The sequence below is a fragment of the Anopheles cruzii genome, chromosome 2 (genome assembly GCF_943734635.1).
Source record: "Anopheles cruzii chromosome 2, idAnoCruzAS_RS32_06, whole genome shotgun sequence".
Taxonomy (NCBI): domain Eukaryota; kingdom Metazoa; phylum Arthropoda; class Insecta; order Diptera; family Culicidae; genus Anopheles; species Anopheles cruzii.
The window spans coordinates 58,015,847-58,035,301 of NC_069144.1; the positions used below are offsets into that span (position 1 = coordinate 58,015,847).

Below are 19,455 nucleotides of genomic sequence, written 5' to 3' on the forward strand. Positions count from 1 at the left end.
CAAGATTATACACACCCCATAAGCTGTGCGTCCTCTCTCGTTCAAGTCTCGGTTCGATCGGTAACGGCTATCGGAGAAGGTTACCCTCGGCCAGTCGTCCATAAGCAGTTTAAGGTTCGACGATCTTATCGCCAAAAACTGGACGTTCCTGTAATAAAGATTAGCCTTTCGGATGGCAATTAGCGCACCGGTAGCTATATAAGTACACCCGAAGGGCCCGCTCCGGTGGCACAGTTTGTGATTGAATTGTATTTGGAGTGCAAAAAACAAAACGGAAGCATGAAGTTCTGCGTGTCGCTGGCGCTGCTCGCGTTCGCGTGTGCCGTTCTGGCCACCGACGATATCGACTGGTCGAAGGTACGCCCGATGACCCGTATGCCACAGTTCTGGCGCCGCCTGCCGAAGGATATTCTGAAGCAGTACCTCACCGAGATGCGCAACATGCCGGCCAACACGCGCGCCAACTCGCGCATCGTGAATGGCGAAATCGCGGCGGAAGGTCAGTTCGCCTATCAGATCGCCATGCTGAGCAACTTCGCCACCGGCACTGGTTTGTGTGGAGGATCCGTGCTGAGCCCGAACTACGTTCTTACGGCCGCCCACTGCGTCGAGGATGCGACCGGTGGTCTGGTGATCTACGGAGCCCACGATCGCACGAACGCCGCCGAACCGAGCCAGGTTCGCATCGCGTTCGAAGCGTCCGGCATTAATCTGCACCCGAACTGGAATCCGGCCCTAATCCGGTACGATATTGCTACGGTGCGCGTCGTGTCGCCGGTCACCTACAGCGCCCGCATCCAGCCCGTCACCCTGCCCACGCTCAGCGATGTGGGCAACGATTTTGCCGGCCTCATCGGTACGGTGTCCGGCTTCGGGCGCTTCTCGGACTCGATCGCCGAAGCGTCGACCGTGCTGCGGTACGTGAACAACCCGATCCAGACCAATCTGGCCTGCTCGATCCGCTTCCCGGGCGTCGTGCAGCCGGAAAACATTTGCCTCTCGGGTGACGGCGGTCGGGGCGCGTGTCAGGGTGATTCCGGCGGTCCGCTCACGATCCAGCGCGGTGGCACCACCGTCCAGCTGGGCGTCGTATCGTTCGGACTGGCACTCGGCTGCGAGCTCAACTGGCCGTCCGTGTTTGCCCGCACCACGTCCTTCCTCACCTGGATCGGGGCCAACTCCGACGTCACGCTGCTCCCATAGACCACAAGTCCTCCAGTCCTCGATGATATTGCGCCGAAGTTCCGAAGTGTAGCCTTAAAGAAATAAATCCCGGCAAAAACGGCGAATTCGTTTTTTTCATCAAATTATTTACCAATATTTTTATTCTCGTCCTCTTCTCCCCATCATTCGTTTGTCCTACTTTCCTGTCCGCACCGTAACCTCTGTCCGCCAACGACACAGTCTCACGGACACACTGTCTCGTCGCGCAATCTCTTGCTCTCTCTCATTGACACTCTCGGCTTTCGGCCACCGGCCAACAAACACACGCTGAATACTGTGTCCCGCTGCACGTCTCACATTTGGTTTCTGTGTTTGCCTTTTGTGTGCACTATTGCTGTATATTCTCTGCGTGGTTTCAATTACAATTTACAAATTTATTGAACTGGGCTAGGCCGGGGGCTGGACACGTCGGGCCACGTTCTCTTAGCACACGGCCGGCACCGAACGCAGCAGCTACTGGCGCCTTGTTTCTGCTCGATTTTTTGTTATCATTTTGCTCCGTCCCCGCGCGAGAAAAAGGACAAGAGGCTATAAAGAGTAACGTCTACGCATTTGTTATCATTATCATAATTATTATCTCGACTTGAGTTCTAAAACCCCCGTCGCCCCTGGGGTGCGTCCGCCCGGTGCTGGCGGGGGCCACAAAAGGGATGAGGAGAACAGAAAACATACAAAACCGTGGAACTATAGCGCGCTGCAAAAAACTGGGCGCATAAAATGAAACGCGGGGCACACGCGAACACATTTCAGTTCTTCGTTGATATTGTGTGTGTTGCGTCGTGTAAGGAAAGGTGCTCTCTTCGGAAAGGTGCATCCGGCGCCACCCGGCTACGCCACCCTATCAAGGACACGGAGCGGCCAAGGATGGGGCCATATTTTGATTAATCTTCTACTCGCGGTTCGCATTCTGTGACTGCACCGGTGGTGGTCAGCCACAAAACAGGGGTTCTTATTTTTACAAACGCAGCTCGCAGCTTGGGCCAACGGAACTCTGTCTACTGAAGCCTGCGGAGCCCGCCGCCGTTGCCTAAATAGAGGTGTATGTTTTGCTGCTGCTGATCTTTTGTTTTGCATTATATTTTTATAAGTGGTTTATTGATTTCAGGGGCGTCAGATGCAGACAACACACGCCTCTAGCGCGTTGTGGCCGCACAAGTGTTTACTCTCTAAACTTCTAGCCCTACTAGCTCACAAGTTAATGCATAATCTTTGGACTAAACAGTGTGTGTTTCGTCTGGTAGGTTTTACGATACGATCACTTCATCACACTACGCGTCGAGTGTTCGATCTTGCGAACTTGTTATTACTTTGCGCTGCAGCATATCCTGTGTTACGTTACGTTATTCGTCTGTGTGTGTGTTTTGTTGTCGTACCTATAGCGACCCAGCATGCTTGGATGGATGCTGCTACTTCGGGTGACGTTCGGGGGGTCCCCCACTATCTTGCACGATCTTGCCACAGTTTTAAAGTACAAAACGAACACCGCTAGAGGCCGAACACTACTGACCAAAGTTGCGCACAAACTGCTACTTAGTACACAGGACAAATGACAAGTGTCACGAAATCATTCAAATGATCGTACTCCGCGCGAACTTTTCCCCCAACAACGATCAGATTTCGATGGTATTAAAATCGAAATCAATCCTGCAACGCGATGCCCAAAAATCGTGTTAAATCTTGTACAAAGGATTCCTTAAAATAATTTACACAAATACACTTAGTCGTATCACACCCCGGGGTAGCGACAATAGCGAAAAGGATATACATTTTCCGTACTGTCCCCGCGCTCTCTCTTTCTCTCTCTCTCTGTCTCTACATTACGATTCCGTACGCGTCACGCACATACACACACACACATGCTGACCGATCACATTCCTCACCAGCGCACAACTCGTTAACGTTAGCCTTATCACCTACTATCACTCGGATTTTTTCCTGCCACTCTACCCTCTTTCGACCAGGAGGTCCAACACTCAAAACTGGCCACCGGCCACCAGGCCTAGGGGGATCATGCGTGAACGTCCGCCAATTGACTCGACCTCGAGAGCAGATCCGTCCCAAAAGAAAAACAAAAACTTTCGCTCTTCACCGGTCTCTCCTCTCCTGGTAGCTGCCGCGCCCCGAGAGGCCACACCATCACCACCCCAACAACAACAAGAACAAGAACAACAACCGACGATCAGTTTTAAAGCTTTCGATCTCAACGTTTAAAAAAGAAACTCACATCAACAAACAGAAACTAGTCCCAACTACACTCCCAATAACACGGAGTTACACGGAGTGGTGGATAAAATCTTGGTTCTGAGGAACTTCTTTCCGCACGAAACGAGGCCGAGTGTTTTGTGGTTAAAACCAGAAAAGAAAGATGATCATATATGCTGATGCTGTTTCATAAAACACTCTCCTGGCGAGACGAAAAGAGCGAGACAAAACGATTAACTCGCACAAAACACAAAACGAATCACCATCCCCCTGCTTCCTTCAATAGGTCCACGATCCTCGATCCGTTCCACTTGTGGGGTTCCGTTTCGAAATTCCGCTTCCTCTTAGATGCTAGAAAAAGATTGTACAAACTAGGGTCGATGATGACGATCGGGGTTTTTGGGGGCTGGGGGCGCTGATTTTATGCTGATAGTGGCCCGGGCGAGTGGACCGCGAACCACGAAGGAACGTTGTTCCGTTCGTTGGTGGCCGTTCGATGGACAATGGCTGGCCGAGAGCTGGCGGCGCTGCTGAACTATAGCTGCGCGGAGTCCTGGTGCATCAGGGGTGACAGTGGCCCGGCCACCTTCCGGCCACGCTCGTACTCATAATCCACGTCCAGTGAGAGTCCTGTTGGATGATGGGAGTGTATTCGTGTGAGTTTGAAGACAGAAAGAAAAGCACTCGATCGAATAGGTTGGGCACTCAAGGTCACTACAGCGAGCGAAAGAGAACGATATTGTTGCAGGTGGAAAAACTAGCGGCCAGTGGAGAGCTTTCAAACAGGAGTCAAATTAGAGGCTAGAGGCAAAGTAGTAGTACGTGATGCATTACGGATACGGTGTGATATTGTTTGCGGCAGCGCGATAGGCTTTCTAAAACAGCAGTGTCTACTAGATTGCCAAATACTAACAGCACTTGGGCCGGCTTGTGAACTACGCAACTATCTCCTAGGCAACAAACACATTTCTTCGCCAGCTCTGACGATTCGGCGTGAATCGCTTGGCAATGTGCGGCAACCTGTCAGTAGGCCGTTTTCTGGTGTGGAAGGATTCTAGTGAGTGGCTTGATGAATGAACGAATTAGGAAGAAGTAAGAGGTGGTAGAAAGAAAAAAGTGATCATAATTACGGTCGATAAACACTGCCTCCGCCGGAATGAGGGCTCCCGCTGCTTTAGGGCACACGGTGAGAACGGAGAAAAGTGTGATCATCATTGTTTGGCCCCCCCGCAGAGGTGGTGGCGTAGTTTGAAAAGCGTGTGTTTCACAACAACGGGTGGGAACGGATTAAAGGAAGAACTTGGCAAGAAGAAAGTGGCAACATTACAGAGACGGCGCTTCACTACTTTTTCTTCACCCGTGGCGCGGTTTGTCTGTGTTCGGGGGGGTTAGCGTTGCCCTTTTTTTGCACCGAATCGCGACCCAAGCAATCAGTCTCCAATGACAACCGTCAATCGGTCTTGGCTCCGATAGCCGCTCTCTGGAAGTGGAGAAAAAAGGATAGTGGAATTGGGGGGCACAATAAATCCAAGACCGTGGCGCGCGGCTCCGCAGACAGTGAGCACGGAACCACGGAACACAAAACACTAACAGTGTAGAGGGACACCAACCAAAACGGAAAGAAAGGAAAAGGACCATTATCGATCTGTTAGTATCCCTTCCCGGGCCGGCCCGGTGAAGTGAAAGTGCAATTAACGGGGGGGACCTCCTCGCGGCGCGAACACGCAACATACACCTCTCCCAGGGTGCAGAGGGTTACAACACGGTTTGTTAAAAAATTCAAAACACCACCACGCGTGGTTGACACGCGAACTGTTAGCTGTTAGCCCATTGTGTTAGGGGACGGAACACCGACAAACAGAAAAAGGGAACGGGCTAAAAGGGATAGCTACTTTTCTTCTCACCCGATGGTCGCCGGATGTTGTCGTTCGGCACTTCCGGAATGAAGGCGGCGACGGCGATCGCACAAATCACCATCAGGGCACCGAACACGAACGGTGGGCCCGGCATCAGCTGCGAGTACTCGTCCTCGATATGATGGTGCACTCCACCGATGCCGGACGACGCACCAATGCCGCCGCCACCACCGTGCAGTAGCGTTTCGTTGCGCACGAAGCGCGCGTCGGAACTGTCGAAGATGCCGCCACCGGCACCGAGCCCGTTCAGGGCGTGACCGCCGGCCGCCGCCGGCACGTTATGCTCGTCGTTCAGGTCCACGTGAAACACGTAGAAGATGACGCCGAACATGGCCGGCCCCAGACCGTTGCACAGGCCGCGCATTCCGGTGACCATACCCTGGACCACTCCTGTAAAATGCGAATGAAATGCGTGTTGACAGCACATTACGACAGGTCGAGTCGCCGCCCCTCTTACCCTGTTGGTCCGGGTTGGAATGTATCGACACGAATGCACTGATCGCGGGGTACGTAATTGACGCTAGCGATGCCAGGATACCCGCTGCCCACATCATCCTGCGAATGAGCTAAATTAGTATCGACGAATTAGAACAACGACGAGGAGGACGAGGAACGTACCATGTTTGGCTGCCAAAGCCGTACCACAGAAGCTGCAACATTTCGAACAGTAATCCTATTATTATTGTACGCTTCGCACCAAGTGCCCTGTGGCAAGAAGAGAGAGAGAGAGACCCATTAGTACGCATCACCGATGGCGGCTGTTGTCAGGGGCTGTGACTTACTTCATTAGATCGCCTAGGATGACCTGCGTCAGTATACTTAGTATACCGACGACGGCAATGAAGATCGACACGTCGATCGAGCTGAAGTGCATCTTGAGCTTCAGATAGACGAAGATGCACGAATATTGTCCAGCTTCGGGCAGATACGACAGCAGCACCGTGACGCACTGCATCAGGATCGTCTGATCGAGACCAACCTTACGGAGTGCCTGCAAACAACGCATCAGTAACACCAGCAACTTCACTCCGGGCAACACAACTTACCGCAAACGGATCTGCCTGCTCCCAGCTGATCGGGGCCCCCCACGAGCTGGGGCGAACCTTTTCTGGTAAACTTTCCGGCACCGCCACCAGAATGAAGAACACATCCAGCACGGCGATGGCCGTCGCGAGGGCCACGATCAGCGGTTCCGAGTACTTATCGTTCAGATACGCCCCCAGGGCGGGTGAAATAACCTGCGAGTGAGGGGGGAAAGAAGAAAGTGCTATCATCGTGCAGAGTAAAACCCCACCAGGAACCCCGTAAAGAACTTACTAAGCTGGCAGCAAACGTGGCCGACACCAGACCGTAGGCTCGTGACCGATCCTCGACCGTGGTCACGTCGGCCACGTACGCAAACACAACCGAAAACGTTACCGCGAACACGCCACTGATTGAGATCATTGCAAAGAACCACCTGAGGAGAGAGATCGGATGACACGGTCAGTTTGTTTCCGAAGAAGATTGAGGCACGGCACAGCACTTACCACGAGTTGATCGACATCAGCGGTATCGGGGCGCAGGTGAAGAACACCGTGATGAGCAGGAAAAACTTCCGGCCCCACACGTCCGACAGGGCGCCGATGAGCGGTGCACTCAGGAACGACAGGATACCCTTGATGCCCATCACCAGCCCGTTCATGAGGAAGGTGTGGTCCGGGAAGGTTTGATTGAGGACCTGTGCCGCCGCCGAGGAAGACCGAGAGCATTAGAAAACCTACCCTGCACTATCTACCATCGTCGTCAACCCGACAACCTGACTGGGCTTCTTCGTCCCCCAAGTACACACTTCATTCCGGGGTCACGTTCGCGCATTGTTCGTCGCCGCCGGTAGATTTTGCGTTACATAAAACTATGCATCTATTTCTGGCCCCCGCCGGGCCGGTCGCTAATATAATTTACGAATAATGTGTCACCACGGCGCAGCGCCAGGCCAGCGTGGCGCTATTATTGCGCAATTCCGTGTGTACAGAGCGAATACTTACATTTATCACGGGCATCGTGAGCAGGCCCCAGGCGAAGAATTCCAAAAATATGACTACTAAGGCATGATACACGCTCGGCTCACCGATGCCGGAACTCTGCGAAAGTTGGAACGAAAACAAATGCACATTTAATAAGGGCTAAGGATTGTTTCCCCCAGTGGGTTCCGGTTGATGAGAGGAGGGCAAAAGGATCCACACACACACACATTTTTGGGCAGCGATGATGACGAAGGTAACTAAAATGGCACTTAAAATTCAATAAATTCGCGGATGCTTTTGGCAACCGCCTTCCCGAGAATTGGCAGCATAAATCGTTCGGGAAAGTTGTTGTTCCGAAGTTGATGGAAAGTCCCAAGGTTGATGGATGTGACATTACGTGCAACCCAATTACGCAATGGAAGTAAAGGTAGGCTTCTTTAAACCATCAACAACCCTCGTCCGTTATCAATTGACAAATCAATAAATGTGGGTCAAAAATCAAACATCGTCGGGAGTGGTAATTGTTGAACTGACAACAAGAGCGTGGCGTGTTCCACAAAGTAGCACCGTGGCCAGATTACGGGGGAAAGCAACATGCGCGCGATAAACACCTTGTTTTCCGTGTCCACCGTGTCATGTACGACACAAACATCACACCCGGCGGGACCCGCCCGGGGTGTGTGGATTTGCGTCAAACGCCACACGATCCCATTTCGGGACAGCGGCGGTTCCGGCAGGGCGGTGCGGAGCATTACGCACGTACGCACGGCAATCCAGAGTGGGATTCGCACATTCCGGTGACTCGGTGGTGTTTGCCGCACAATTCTCGTGTTGCGGTGAATTTTCGTACCCTCGGGCGATGGAGTTTGCGCTTCCATTTGCAAAAGATGTCCCGAAAACAGCGGGTACCAACCTTACAGTGATTGAAGATCAATCGGAGGAAGTAGATGAGATTTTTGCTCTGCTTCAGCTGCACCACGGTCACGGTCGGTAGGCCACTGCAGTTACTGAGACTCGAAGGTGTCGTCGTGACTCGGGCGTGCTGTTGCTGCTGCTGCACCGCTGGCCGGCTACCAGCGGCTGCGGCGGCCGGCACACCGAGCTCGACCGTGGCCGTGTCGCTAACCGGATTATCCACGATGTGCACACTCGTCGCACCGCTGCTAGCCGCGAGGTCGGTTGCATCGATCACCGCTGCTGCTGCTGCTGCTCCGGGCATCCGTTCCGAGTCGGGCTCGTCGTCGTTGGTGTTGATGATGCGCGACTTGTACGACGAAACGGTGGCGGTCGTAGCCGCCGAGTGGGTCAACATGGACGAATCCTCATCGTCTTCCTCCTCATCGTCATCCAGCACCGACTGTCCAGAGACACCACTCGATTCTGCCGCCGGCCGACTCTGCCTACAAAGAACCTCCCTCACCAGCGGCATCTGTTGCGGGGGCTCAATCTCCACGACACTGCAGCAGTCCCGCCGGCGATCCATCGCGGCCCGTCCATCCGTTTCCGGCACTTCACTGCCGGTCGGCCTTCCGCTGATCATCGGCGAACACTCGGCCGGCAAATCGAAGCAGCTGCTGCTACGGCTGTTGCTAATGCTGAGATAATTACTGTTCTGATCGTCGGTGTCCGTGCAGCTGTCATCGACCACCGTCTCGGCGGTAGCGGCCACCTTCCTCGCAGTCTCGTCGCCGTGGCCAGTAACCAAGTTACTTCTATCACAGACTTCGGCATCACATCCAATCGCAACCGATCCCGCTGGCCGGGAAAGGTTGGCCACCGCCGCCACCACATTCTTGGAGCTGGTGGTGGTGGTAGTCCCTCCAACAGCGTCCTCCACAGCCGAATGCATTAACGAAGGCTCCATCACTTGTACTATTCCGTTTCCGTTTCAGCACTCAAATTGACTCCACTTCACACAGATTCGCTCCTCGGAACCGCTCCACCAGTTACTCCATCAGACGCCAACAACAACAACAGTAACTACAACAACAACAACGAAGATGATGATGATAACAATTCGGGCCCGGGTTCAGCAGTTCAGCAAACTCGGCGGCGTCCGTACACACAGAGAGCACAGCCGAATCCTTGTCGGATCATCCCACGACAGCGTGATGCACGTTCGGGTCCGGGGCCCGGGACGCGTTTAAATAGACTCTGTGGCGCGGCACGGCGGCCGCGACTAGCCCGGGTCCGGGCGGGCTCGCGGATTTGGACGTAAAGAGATGATGGATCTTTGCCTCGGGAAGCGGGCGCTCGGTTAACGTTCTAAAATTAACAACGACCGCCAAGTACTAGCCAACCACGGCGGACATACACACTTAGTTGCTCTGCCGAGAACTGTTGCTGCCCTGCACGTGGCGTGCGCCGGACGGAGACTTTTACAGGCGCATCAAGGCGCTGCTCAATGAGAATTCCGTTCCATTCTTCCGTTCCGACACACTCGGGTGCCGAGTCCGTGATCGTGAAGACATAAGTACATCTCCCGGTGTCCAGCTCCGATGTTTGATGAGAGGTATGGCCGCGTAGGGAGTGTAGAGAGAGAGCGCCAACAATAGTTTAATTAACGCTTCTCGGTTAATTTAAGTGTTGCTTGGTGGTCGCAAAAATATGTACTCTGTATACTCGAAAGTAAGATGATGAGGATGGCCGTCGGACGCGGTTTCAAGTGCTGTCGGCCATAAAATAACTTGTTTGTACATTGGCGCGTAGCACGCTTGGTGGCTGGTATACAAGACGTTCTAACTCGGAGCTCCTCCTGTTGCTGTACTTCTCGTTTCGTTCTATAGGCACTGAATTCAGAGTAGATGCCCCACCAATCGTCGTTTGTGTGGCAAGAATCCCGGGGGAGTTCGGCATAGGAATGGTTCTTTTATAGAATGATTTGTCCTTGCGATGTTCCTCCTTTCGACGGACCGGAACAGGATGACCGGAGTGTGTGCTCTACTTTTAAACGCTCATCTAGAAGAAAACACATGTAACACACATTTCGGTTGTGATTATTTATGTAGACTCACAAACAGCGGAGCGAACCTGAGGCCAGCATTCGACGGACCGGCCACAACGGTAGCACACGCAGAGTCCAGGTGAGTTCTTTGCCATCGTAGCAATTTGAGACTAATAATGTGCAACGATTCAGTGCTGTAAAATCATTTCGAGTGTTTTGAAGTGAAAATGATGTGGGAATAAACAAAATAGGGAACTCCACATCCTCACGACCGTAGCGACCTCGTCATAATGATATCGAGCAGTCGAGCAGCACCGTCGAGCAGCACGCTCGAGCAGCATCGTCGAGCAGCGTTAACGAATATCGTCAAGTATTCATTGACCAGTTTTCTCCGCACAATCGAAGATTACTTAAAACAGTTTATTTGTGACACTCAACGGTATCGGACGTACTAATCTATATCTCCAGATCTCAAATAGAAAAATTAAGTAATTTCAAGATTTCTACACGACGTTCCTCAATCAGCAACGTTCATTAACGCGCCAGGGCTTGGGACATTAACCGTTTTACTTGTACGCCTCGCGTTAACAGCAGAAGCTGAGCAGATGTGTAAAAAGTGTATAATTAGTAGCAAGATTCATGCATAAAACATTACATCCGCACCAACGAACCTACGCAAACACAGCGTAACGAGTTGAGTGTGTGCACGATCACGTACCGACCGATGGATTTAACGACGATGCTTTCGTCTGCCGACAGATCAAAGCATGAAGAGGGTAATTGTACAACCGGAGTGCCGAGATTCGAATCAACTCTGTATCACCGTGGTGCCGGCAGCACCAGTCAATCGATACGATCCTTGTCGAGGATGATCTCATCATCACTCCGCGGAAAATTCCGTCGGAGTAAATTGCAAACCCCGTCGACACAAAATCGTGACGCATCGCCTAAAACGGCCATCGTGCGCCAAGACCCAAACAGAGAGGTGGTGGTCACACCTGGAGCGCTGGACCGAAATCGATATATGATGGTGCGCGCCTGGGCCATGTGGCCTGAAAAGCCTGCCCAAAACCTGCACTGCACCCTGATGGTGCCAGCCAGAAGGGTCCCCTTGAAGGCCCCGTTGGCCTCGTGTATTCGGCGGGGTGCACCAAAAAGGGTTCCGTGCCGGGGAACTCTAATGGAAGCAAGAGGCGACGAAAATCCGCAAAATGCATCGCCTGCGTCGTCGTAACGGCTGCGTCATGCAAACAGCAGGCTATGTTCCGTGTTGACCGTTAGCGTCACGAAATGTCACGTCCCCCTGCCTGCCAGCTGCGACGATAAACGGTGGTGGCCAAAATGGAGAAAGACCTCCATGGACCGGGCACGCGAAATGTAACGGGTTTTTCGGGAGGACGACGCTACGGTCCGCCGGATTCAATGCGGGAATTATAATGTTTGCTTTTGATTAGTTACGGCGGAGTATTATGCGAGTTATGTGCGCCAAAACAACGTTAATTTAGCGATCCATAAATTAATGTCTTTCGTCGATAGCTTAATGAAATAAATATTTAACCATATTTTTTAAATCCTGGCCCCTTTAACGACCGTTAACGGGTGCCTTTTATCACTCGACGGCCCTGTACCCTGGGGTGCGGTGCGCTGTTGCCACCCAATCCGGAATGGTTGCAATTATTTTCGTTTAACTTTACCTCGATATTGTTTATTTGTTCGGATCACACGGATTCCTCGCTACCACAGACGACCGCATCCCATATCCGGGCCGCACCCCGAGGCCGCACAGCTTTCGCAGCATCAAACACAATTTTGTGTGCCAATAAAAATAAGGCGAAAACGAAAAAACAACGAAGCGGACAGCATCTCGGGTTCCCGCAGACTGAAATCTGACCGGTGGGCGGGGCGACAACGATATCAAATTTCACAGCCCTCCGGATTCGAGTAAATGTCGACCAGCAAGAAGGTACAAAGGCCTTGACCCCAAAAACCAGCGGGCCAAAAAGCGGCAGATAAGCGATTTATGATACGGTTATGTTTTACGGTGCACCGGGGAGGACCGGACCGCGACAGCCAACTTTCTCCGGACCGGACGTACAAATAAACGGCTGTGCGCCCCTAATTTCGCGCCAAATCCTGATCTGGTGGGTCCGGAAAAAGAAATGACAATCCTTGAGATTCGGTGTCTCCGGCTCCGGTTGCTTTATGGGCCCCCACCACCTTTCGGGGTCATCAGCTTGCCTAGCGAATCAGAAGGCCCTGGTCACTGCCGCACGCTGACCGAGTGAGAGCGTATCGCATTGAGTGCGAATTTTGGCGTCTAGAGGCCGTGGACCGCAAATTGGCGCAAATGAAGCGTTCGGTACAAGGCACAAGGTACTGACCGACCCCCCGCGGCCATTGACACACTTCGCACCGGACGCTTATTAAGTCACTTAAACGTGTCCATGTTCCGGACTACGGACCTGGTTGCGATTCTGCCGAGCGAGGCGCAAAATGAAAGAAAGTAGGACGCAGATCGCGGTCCTTAATGCGGCGTTTGTTATATTTTGGAGACTTCATTGAACCTTCAATTTTTTTAAGTTGCAGTGGCAAACTTTTTCCAGTTACTTTAGCAGGCTCAACCACTGCCGGACGCCGGACTGCGGTGTTCGGTGTCACGGAACTCGTTCCGTCAAAATGGGCGCACTCTGGTGGCGCACAATTAGTGATTAGCATACGGACCCCAGCGAGAGGGAGCCAAACTTTACCTGCAACTTTTAACGCCCATAAATCAACCGACCGAGCCGGGCCGGACCGACCCGGAGTCTTCTGGCAGCCGGCCACGTCTGCATTCTCACACTCGGTGCCACCAGTAATCAGGCTAATTGTCGGACACGGTCGGAACCACCGGTGGTGGTCACACTGCGTCGGAAGCGGAAAAGAAAGAGACCCGTGAACCGGGCCCCGTACAGAGCTCATCTTACAGAAACTCATCAGAAAAATCCTTTCATGAACGTAAAATCAACAAACTTTGCGCCAAACCCCTTTATCGCGGCCAACCGCGGTCGTCTTCCGTGTGCCCACACACAGGCAGCAACGAGGCCAGCGGTTTTGGAGAGTGTTTCTCGAGAGGCTCCAGAGAGCAGGACACACGGACACACGGACTCACGACGGCAGTCAGTGCGCATGTCCCACGACGGGTCGTTTGCTCTCCGAAAATTCCGATGGAATCGCGTGTGCCGTTGGAAAACAGGAAAAAACCGGCACACGAACCTGCGAGGACACGGAAGCCCCCCGCCCTTCCAGTACCACGGGCCACGGGTGAAGAAGTAGGTTGCCGTCGCGGTGAGACACCAGCCAGTGAGCGGCCAGTAATTTACAACAGCTGTCGAAGCGGGGATTGCTCAAGGTCCTTGTGCACGGCGGCGGCCGAGTGCACGTGTACCGGCCCCACCGAGACACGGCAGTGCCATTGATCGGTGCGACCGTCGTCGGTACTCAAAACGATGACGCCATCGACGATCGGGAGCGGAATAGAACTGACATCGATTGCGGCCCTACGCTTCGTGGAATTTTCCCATCCTCACGGCCTCTACGAGGGAAATCTTTAATCAAGGACACAGACGACACCGCGATCTTTGGCGTTGGAAGTTATTTTGAGCCGCACTTCCCGTGAATTCCTACTCCCTGTAATGGTTTGTTTAATTTTGCTGGAAGTAAATATCGGGATCCGTCCTCCAGAACTGTAAGAACTGGAATCGATTGGTAACGAGGAGCACCAATAAGTTGTTGTAATCACTGTGCTGGGAATGGAACCGCAGCTTTTGCCGATAAACATGATGATTCAGGTAAGCTTGTCTACCGACGCACGGCGCAACGTGACAGTACCTCGGCGGCACCCAACGGTGACACGCACCAACGAAACATTTCACATTCTAATCGAGGAACCAACGGAAGTACCCCGTCATCGACCCAACACTGTCCCAAAAGCGCGCTGTAAAGCCGCTAGAGGGTTGTCTGAGGCCGTTTCGTGTCCTATAAAAATATAAGCCCCATCACGGTCAACGACCGGAGCATGAAGTGCAGGATACTTGTTCAAATCTCAGCCCGAATCGATACGATCCGAGAACCAAGCAAACATAATAAAACTAATAACATGACCGTTACATGCGCCTCTCTGCGGTCGGATCTTTCGGGGGGGTCACGGAAAGCGTTTTGAAGCCACCCGAGCCACCAGAGAATGTGCCCGAAACCTCACACAAACATCATGTCATCGAGAGATGGGACTCTGGAACGCGTTACACACACGCATTTCGGGTTATGCGGTGTGGTCCCTACAGCCAGGCCAGCACCCGGAGGCCCGGAGCACGAACAGCTTCGCACATACCGGGGTTTAGATTATTTGATTAATCGTCTGATCGTGACAGTTCATGAAAAGCAGCAGCGGGCATAAAGTGTCCGGGAGGAAAAAACGGTGCCCGGGGGGCCAATGGGTAAAAGCGCTGCCCGCGCCCTCACGTCGGACGACGACCACCGCTGGTTCAACCTAAGGAAGGTTGAGACCCAACACAAAAAAAAACAGGCCAACCAACCGAACCGCGAGTTTTTGTGGAATGTTTTCATAACCAGCCGTCAGCCACCGGGCGCCTCCATGGACGGAACAGAACGAAGAAAGTTTCCCGTTCGCTTCTGCTCTTCTTTCGACTGTGGGCGACGGCAGTGTTACTTACTTAGCGAAAAAAATGCCGCTTTTTGAATAATGCGCCTTCTCTCGGCATCGCATTCATTGGAAAGGTGGAAAGTTTTCCGTCTGTCCCACGGACCGCAAAAACGGCGAATTGAACCGAAAATGAACCCAACAACGGCGTGTCATGTTGATGAGTGTCTCAATACGCTTCTCGTAATGGAGCCCTCGACGCGGGGGAGGGTCCATTTATCAGCAAAACTCGAATTTAGCAACAATCTTACAAACGACGCTCAATAATATTGAGCTAAAATGTTAACCTCCTCACACGCCGTTGACGAGAGCGCACTGAAGGCACTTGGCAAACTAACTAGTTCCACAACACAATATTATCTCGAGTCCCCCGGCAAAGCAAACCAATCAAAGATAAACGGTTTTTCGCACCGCACAGCAGAGGGTTTGAAATTTCATCCGAGCCATTACGAGCACCATCTCTGATGGCAAGGTGCTAATTTTGCGCTTTCCGCCCTCTCGGGCGGCATCGAGGGCTGCGGTGTAGGGTTTCTTGGACACATCGCTCTAAGAGTTTGGTCAATATTGACCCAAGACAGGCGTCATTAAAGAGCCGTTCGCAGGGCCGGTTAGCTCTACGGCGACCACCACCGAGAATGACCAGTGCGCTTTTAACCGATGGGTCGCAATTTGTGAATTTACATCCAGAAAAATGTGGTCACTTTTTTGCTGGCACAGCCACCAGAGCGTGCAGCAAGAAAGGGATAAAGCGATGCGCACCACCCGGATAAGGTCCGGATTAGTACCCCCAAAACTACGTAGGTTGGTGAGTCACACAAAACCCGAAACGAGAATGGCGCATAGAAAGTCAATGCTGTCGGGCCATTGCGGTGTGGCCACTGGAACCCCCCGAGAGAGTGGCGTTTGCTCATAAAATATGCAGTAATGAAAACATGGATTTGACAGCCATTTCGTGGCAAGATCGATGGCCACCGGGCGCTGCGCCGAAGCCCGATCGTACTCTGCTCAGCGCTCGACCTTCGACAACGGATTAGAAATACACAGCTTTAGTAATAACCCCACCATCATTAGGAATGCGGCGCGATTAATTAGAATTAACTGCACCGTTCGTTCGCCAACTCGCTTCAACGCGCTGCTGGCCTCGCTCGTTGACGGGACGAGAAATTTAGTAAAAATCGATTTTTGCCATATGCGAAAGTAACCGCACCGCCCCGTATTGGGGAACCCAACCGAGCGGCAGGGCATCACATCACAGAATGGTGCCAAATTCAATATCCAACTCCCGGAGAGCGCTGTTGACGGCTTCCAAGCAGCAGCAAAAAAGAAAACGCTGGCTACCAACCAGCGTGGCTCTGGCGCCAATCCGATTCGGGGGGTGTCCAAAACTTTGCAGGCGATTTTCTAATCATTTCCAGCGCTTTTGGCAAGCTATAGCGAAGCAGCTACCTTCAGACCAGATGGATCCCAAAGATGGATGAGTCTGCAGCAGCAGCAGCATCGTCGGTATCATGTTGTTGCTGGCGACCGGTTGACCTAGGCCCTCACCCAGTAAGAGGTCGATCGATCCGAGCACACATTCTTGTCTCGTTTCGGGTCATTATCATCATTGGCGCACAATCTGCCCCAGCCCAGTGATGACTTTGTACGTGAACCCGGCGGCGGGACGGTCACGCGATTCGCCTAATCGTGATCGCATCCCACTGCACCATCCGTCAGCAGGTTTCAGACCGGATCGGACTGGGGATGCACAACCGTGCAATCGTTACTAATGACCAGCGCTTCATACGAGCGATAGAAGCTGCCTTTGCTGCGGAATCACACATCATTATGTAATGGGCCGCAGATACGCGCAGATTCATTCCGCGACTGCCAAACACACCTTATTGACAGTTTTAAATAATTTCTTATAAATTCATTTTGCTATAAATAATGTTTAATGTTTAATGTGGAATGAAGTGCCACTCGAAGAGAGCACCCATGTTACATAATTAAACGAAAACCATTGGTGGCCTCCAAGAGGAAGGTGCAAATGTCCGGTTCGAGTCCGGCTCCCGATTGTCGCGCCACACGCCAACCGACAGGGTGTCTCGACAGATTCTCGCGAAACCGTTCTTAGATAAATACACGGCACACGGGGCCGCAAGATTTGGCCCGAGAAATGGGCAACAATAAAAGCAGCCACCAGACGACGACGACGCAGAAGGCCGTGGAAGCACAGCAGACGAAAAGAAGTTTATGTTTCTTCCCACTCTCCCGCTCTCTCTCTCTCTCTTTCTGACTATTTTTCGACCCGCGAAGGACGACTTTGATGCTCTGCGCCGCTGCTACCATACCCCAATGTATCTTCCATTGGCTGGCCTCAAAAGGACTCGTTGGGTGGTTGTTTTTTTACGACACCAAACATCCATTCAACTGACATCGTCCCGCGACCGTCGATTGGAAATGTTCATTCTTGAGAAAAGCGTGTCTGTGTGTGTGTCTGTTTTTTTTTTGTTGGTGTCGCCGTCCATCGTGGGCTGAATGTCCTTTTCGCAAGCAGAAACCCCATCGCAGTAGACCAAAAGGAAACTACGTTGCGAAAGGAATTTTACTTTTCCATCTCCATTCGGTACAAGATCGGTTTTGGGGAAGAAATAAATCTCCACTGGACTCTGAAAGGCTGCGAGTTATGTAAAGGACTCGGACCGCGTGCTACCGCCGTGTTGGTTGTTCCGTCGTACGCAAAGATGTTCTCAAGCTCACGCTCCCGGGTGCATACGTACTTTGGGAGGTGTTTGCCGTGGTGTGTCCCTCCTCTGGCACCGTTGCCTGGTGGAGTGGTGATGTTGTTGCTGTGCAGTGTTTTGCATTTCGGCACACTTCTGCACGCTTCGCCCTCTTCTTCTTCGAACGCTTCTCGTTGTCTTTCTTGCTCTCTTGGGCTCTGTGCGCTACTGCGAAATCCGGACGAATTTTCCTTCTACGTTACGGTGTTACGGCCCTGCTCTCCTTTGGGAAACGCTTCAACACGCCAATGTACTCACTTTCAAAGGACACTCTTGCTTCACAAATTATTGTCGCACTAAAAACACAGCTTGCTGTGATTGACCATTCGACAAGGAACATCCGCCGTACAAGGACAGTCGGGATTTCTCAAACACACTCAGCAGGCCTCATTCGTTGCGACCACTTCTTTGCACTGCTTTGCACTTCTTCTTTACTAGCCGGGCCCACCCCTGGGGGGGGGGGTTAATTTTCAAGCACACGGCAAATTCACTACTCAGGCCCCACGTGAAAGGACAGGTTAGTGTCCCTTTCCTTTGAGTTCACCAAAAATCCACCATTTTTCTCACCACAAAAAAAAGGAAACCAAAAACGCGGACCACGGCTAGTGATTCGCGTTCGACAGCAAAACACGAACTGAGACTGGCGAGAGTGCGAATCGTCTCGACGGTCGGACCGGACTCTAGCCGTGAGAATGCCTCTCTGAGTGGTCGGAACGCTCAGCAAACATATTGGCGGCTCTCGGAGGATGCGACCGACCCATGTCTGGTGGTGGAGAGAAGACCACCAAATGGGGCGCACGGAAAGGCACAAAAACAGAGCAGAATTGGCCCCACCAGACCAGGTGATGTCACATTCAAAGCTCAGAGTTTCATCTCCTCTCTGTTGGCTCAACGTAAACTCTTTCGATCGCTTTTTGACTCTCGCTCTCGCGCGGCCCTGTGAGCACCGAAAGGGCCTTGACAGCAGGCGTGCGAAGGCACACGTGAGAACTTATCGTTCCGAGTTCCTTGTGTACACTAGAAAACGATAGGAACGGTACACACCAACTACCGCCAAACTACGGGGCGCGCGCGAACTAAAGGGGCAAATTGTACCCGAGAGAAACCCGAACTAACAAAAAAACAAATGACTTCAATTAATGCCAATTTGGCACGATTGTTTAACTTTCACAATGTAAACATAGCGCCGAAAGCGGCACCCAACAACCCGATCCCGAGAAGTGTTAGCTTTTCGAGCAACGAAAGTGTAGCAACCCTCAACGTCATCGTCCGTCGTTCGTGTCACGTAGCGCGACACCGACACATGTTTCGACCCGGTGTTGTTCGCAGAGATTATCGATTCACGTGGAACCGGAACCTGGACCCAAATCGGCAACACAAAGTAACGGGCCAGTCCGAGGGGCGGTGCGATATGCACTCTGGAAGCGAGAGATCAATGCGCCAGAAATGTTTGAACTTACTTCGCCATCATCGTGTCACACACGGATGTGTGTGTGTGTGTGAATACCTGCACCAAATTTTCAACCTATTGCCACAACAGAGGGTGTGTGTGTTGTAATTACCTGAAACGAAACGAACAACAAACATACAATAAATAAGTGACCGTATACAGAGCGCTCATACAATGGCGAGTCGTGTCCCTTCCGGTACGCAATGGTATCCGAAATCTGCCCTCTTTCGCAGCAGCACAACATATCGGGGT

The 19,455-nt window shown here is 52.3% G+C and overlaps 2 protein-coding genes across 2 annotated transcripts; one reads left to right on the forward strand and one right to left on the reverse strand.

The window, feature by feature from the left end:
- Nucleotides 1-279: 279 nt before the first annotated feature.
- On the forward strand, nt 280-1,203 carry LOC128269005 (brachyurin-like). The gene has a single exon (XM_053006334.1). The coding sequence runs from the start codon at nt 280-282 to the stop codon at nt 1,201-1,203; it is 924 nt and encodes a 307-aa protein (XP_052862294.1).
- A 107-nt stretch (nt 1,204-1,310) lies between these two features.
- Nucleotides 1,311-19,224, reverse strand: LOC128267082 (hippocampus abundant transcript 1 protein). The gene is made up of 12 exons (XM_053003872.1): nt 19,214-19,224; nt 19,008-19,171; nt 8,262-9,103; nt 7,370-7,465; nt 6,872-7,062; nt 6,660-6,801; nt 6,389-6,580; nt 6,125-6,333; nt 5,961-6,047; nt 5,800-5,897; nt 5,319-5,732; nt 1,311-4,056 (listed from the first exon to the last, which is right to left on the reverse strand). Exons 1-12 carry the CDS (start codon nt 19,222-19,224, stop codon nt 3,962-3,964), a joined length of 2,541 nt encoding a protein of 846 aa, XP_052859832.1. The 3' UTR covers nt 1,311-3,961.
- Between the last annotated feature and the right edge of the window lie 231 nt (nt 19,225-19,455).

Bases quoted from the DNA above. Each gene is read 5' to 3' on its own strand.
- LOC128269005 (XM_053006334.1), top strand. From the start codon at position 280: ATGAAGTTCTGCGTGTCGCTGGCGCTGCTCGCGTTCGCGTGTGCCGTT.
- LOC128267082 (XM_053003872.1), bottom strand. The intron at 6,334-6,388 runs GTAAGTTGTGTT...CGTTGTTTGCAG, and splicing joins AGCAGGCAGATCCGTTTGCG to GCACTCCGTAAGGTTGGTCT. The intron at 5,733-5,799 runs GTAAGAGGGGCG...CGCATTTTACAG, and splicing joins TTCCAACCCGGACCAACAGG to GAGTGGTCCAGGGTATGGTC.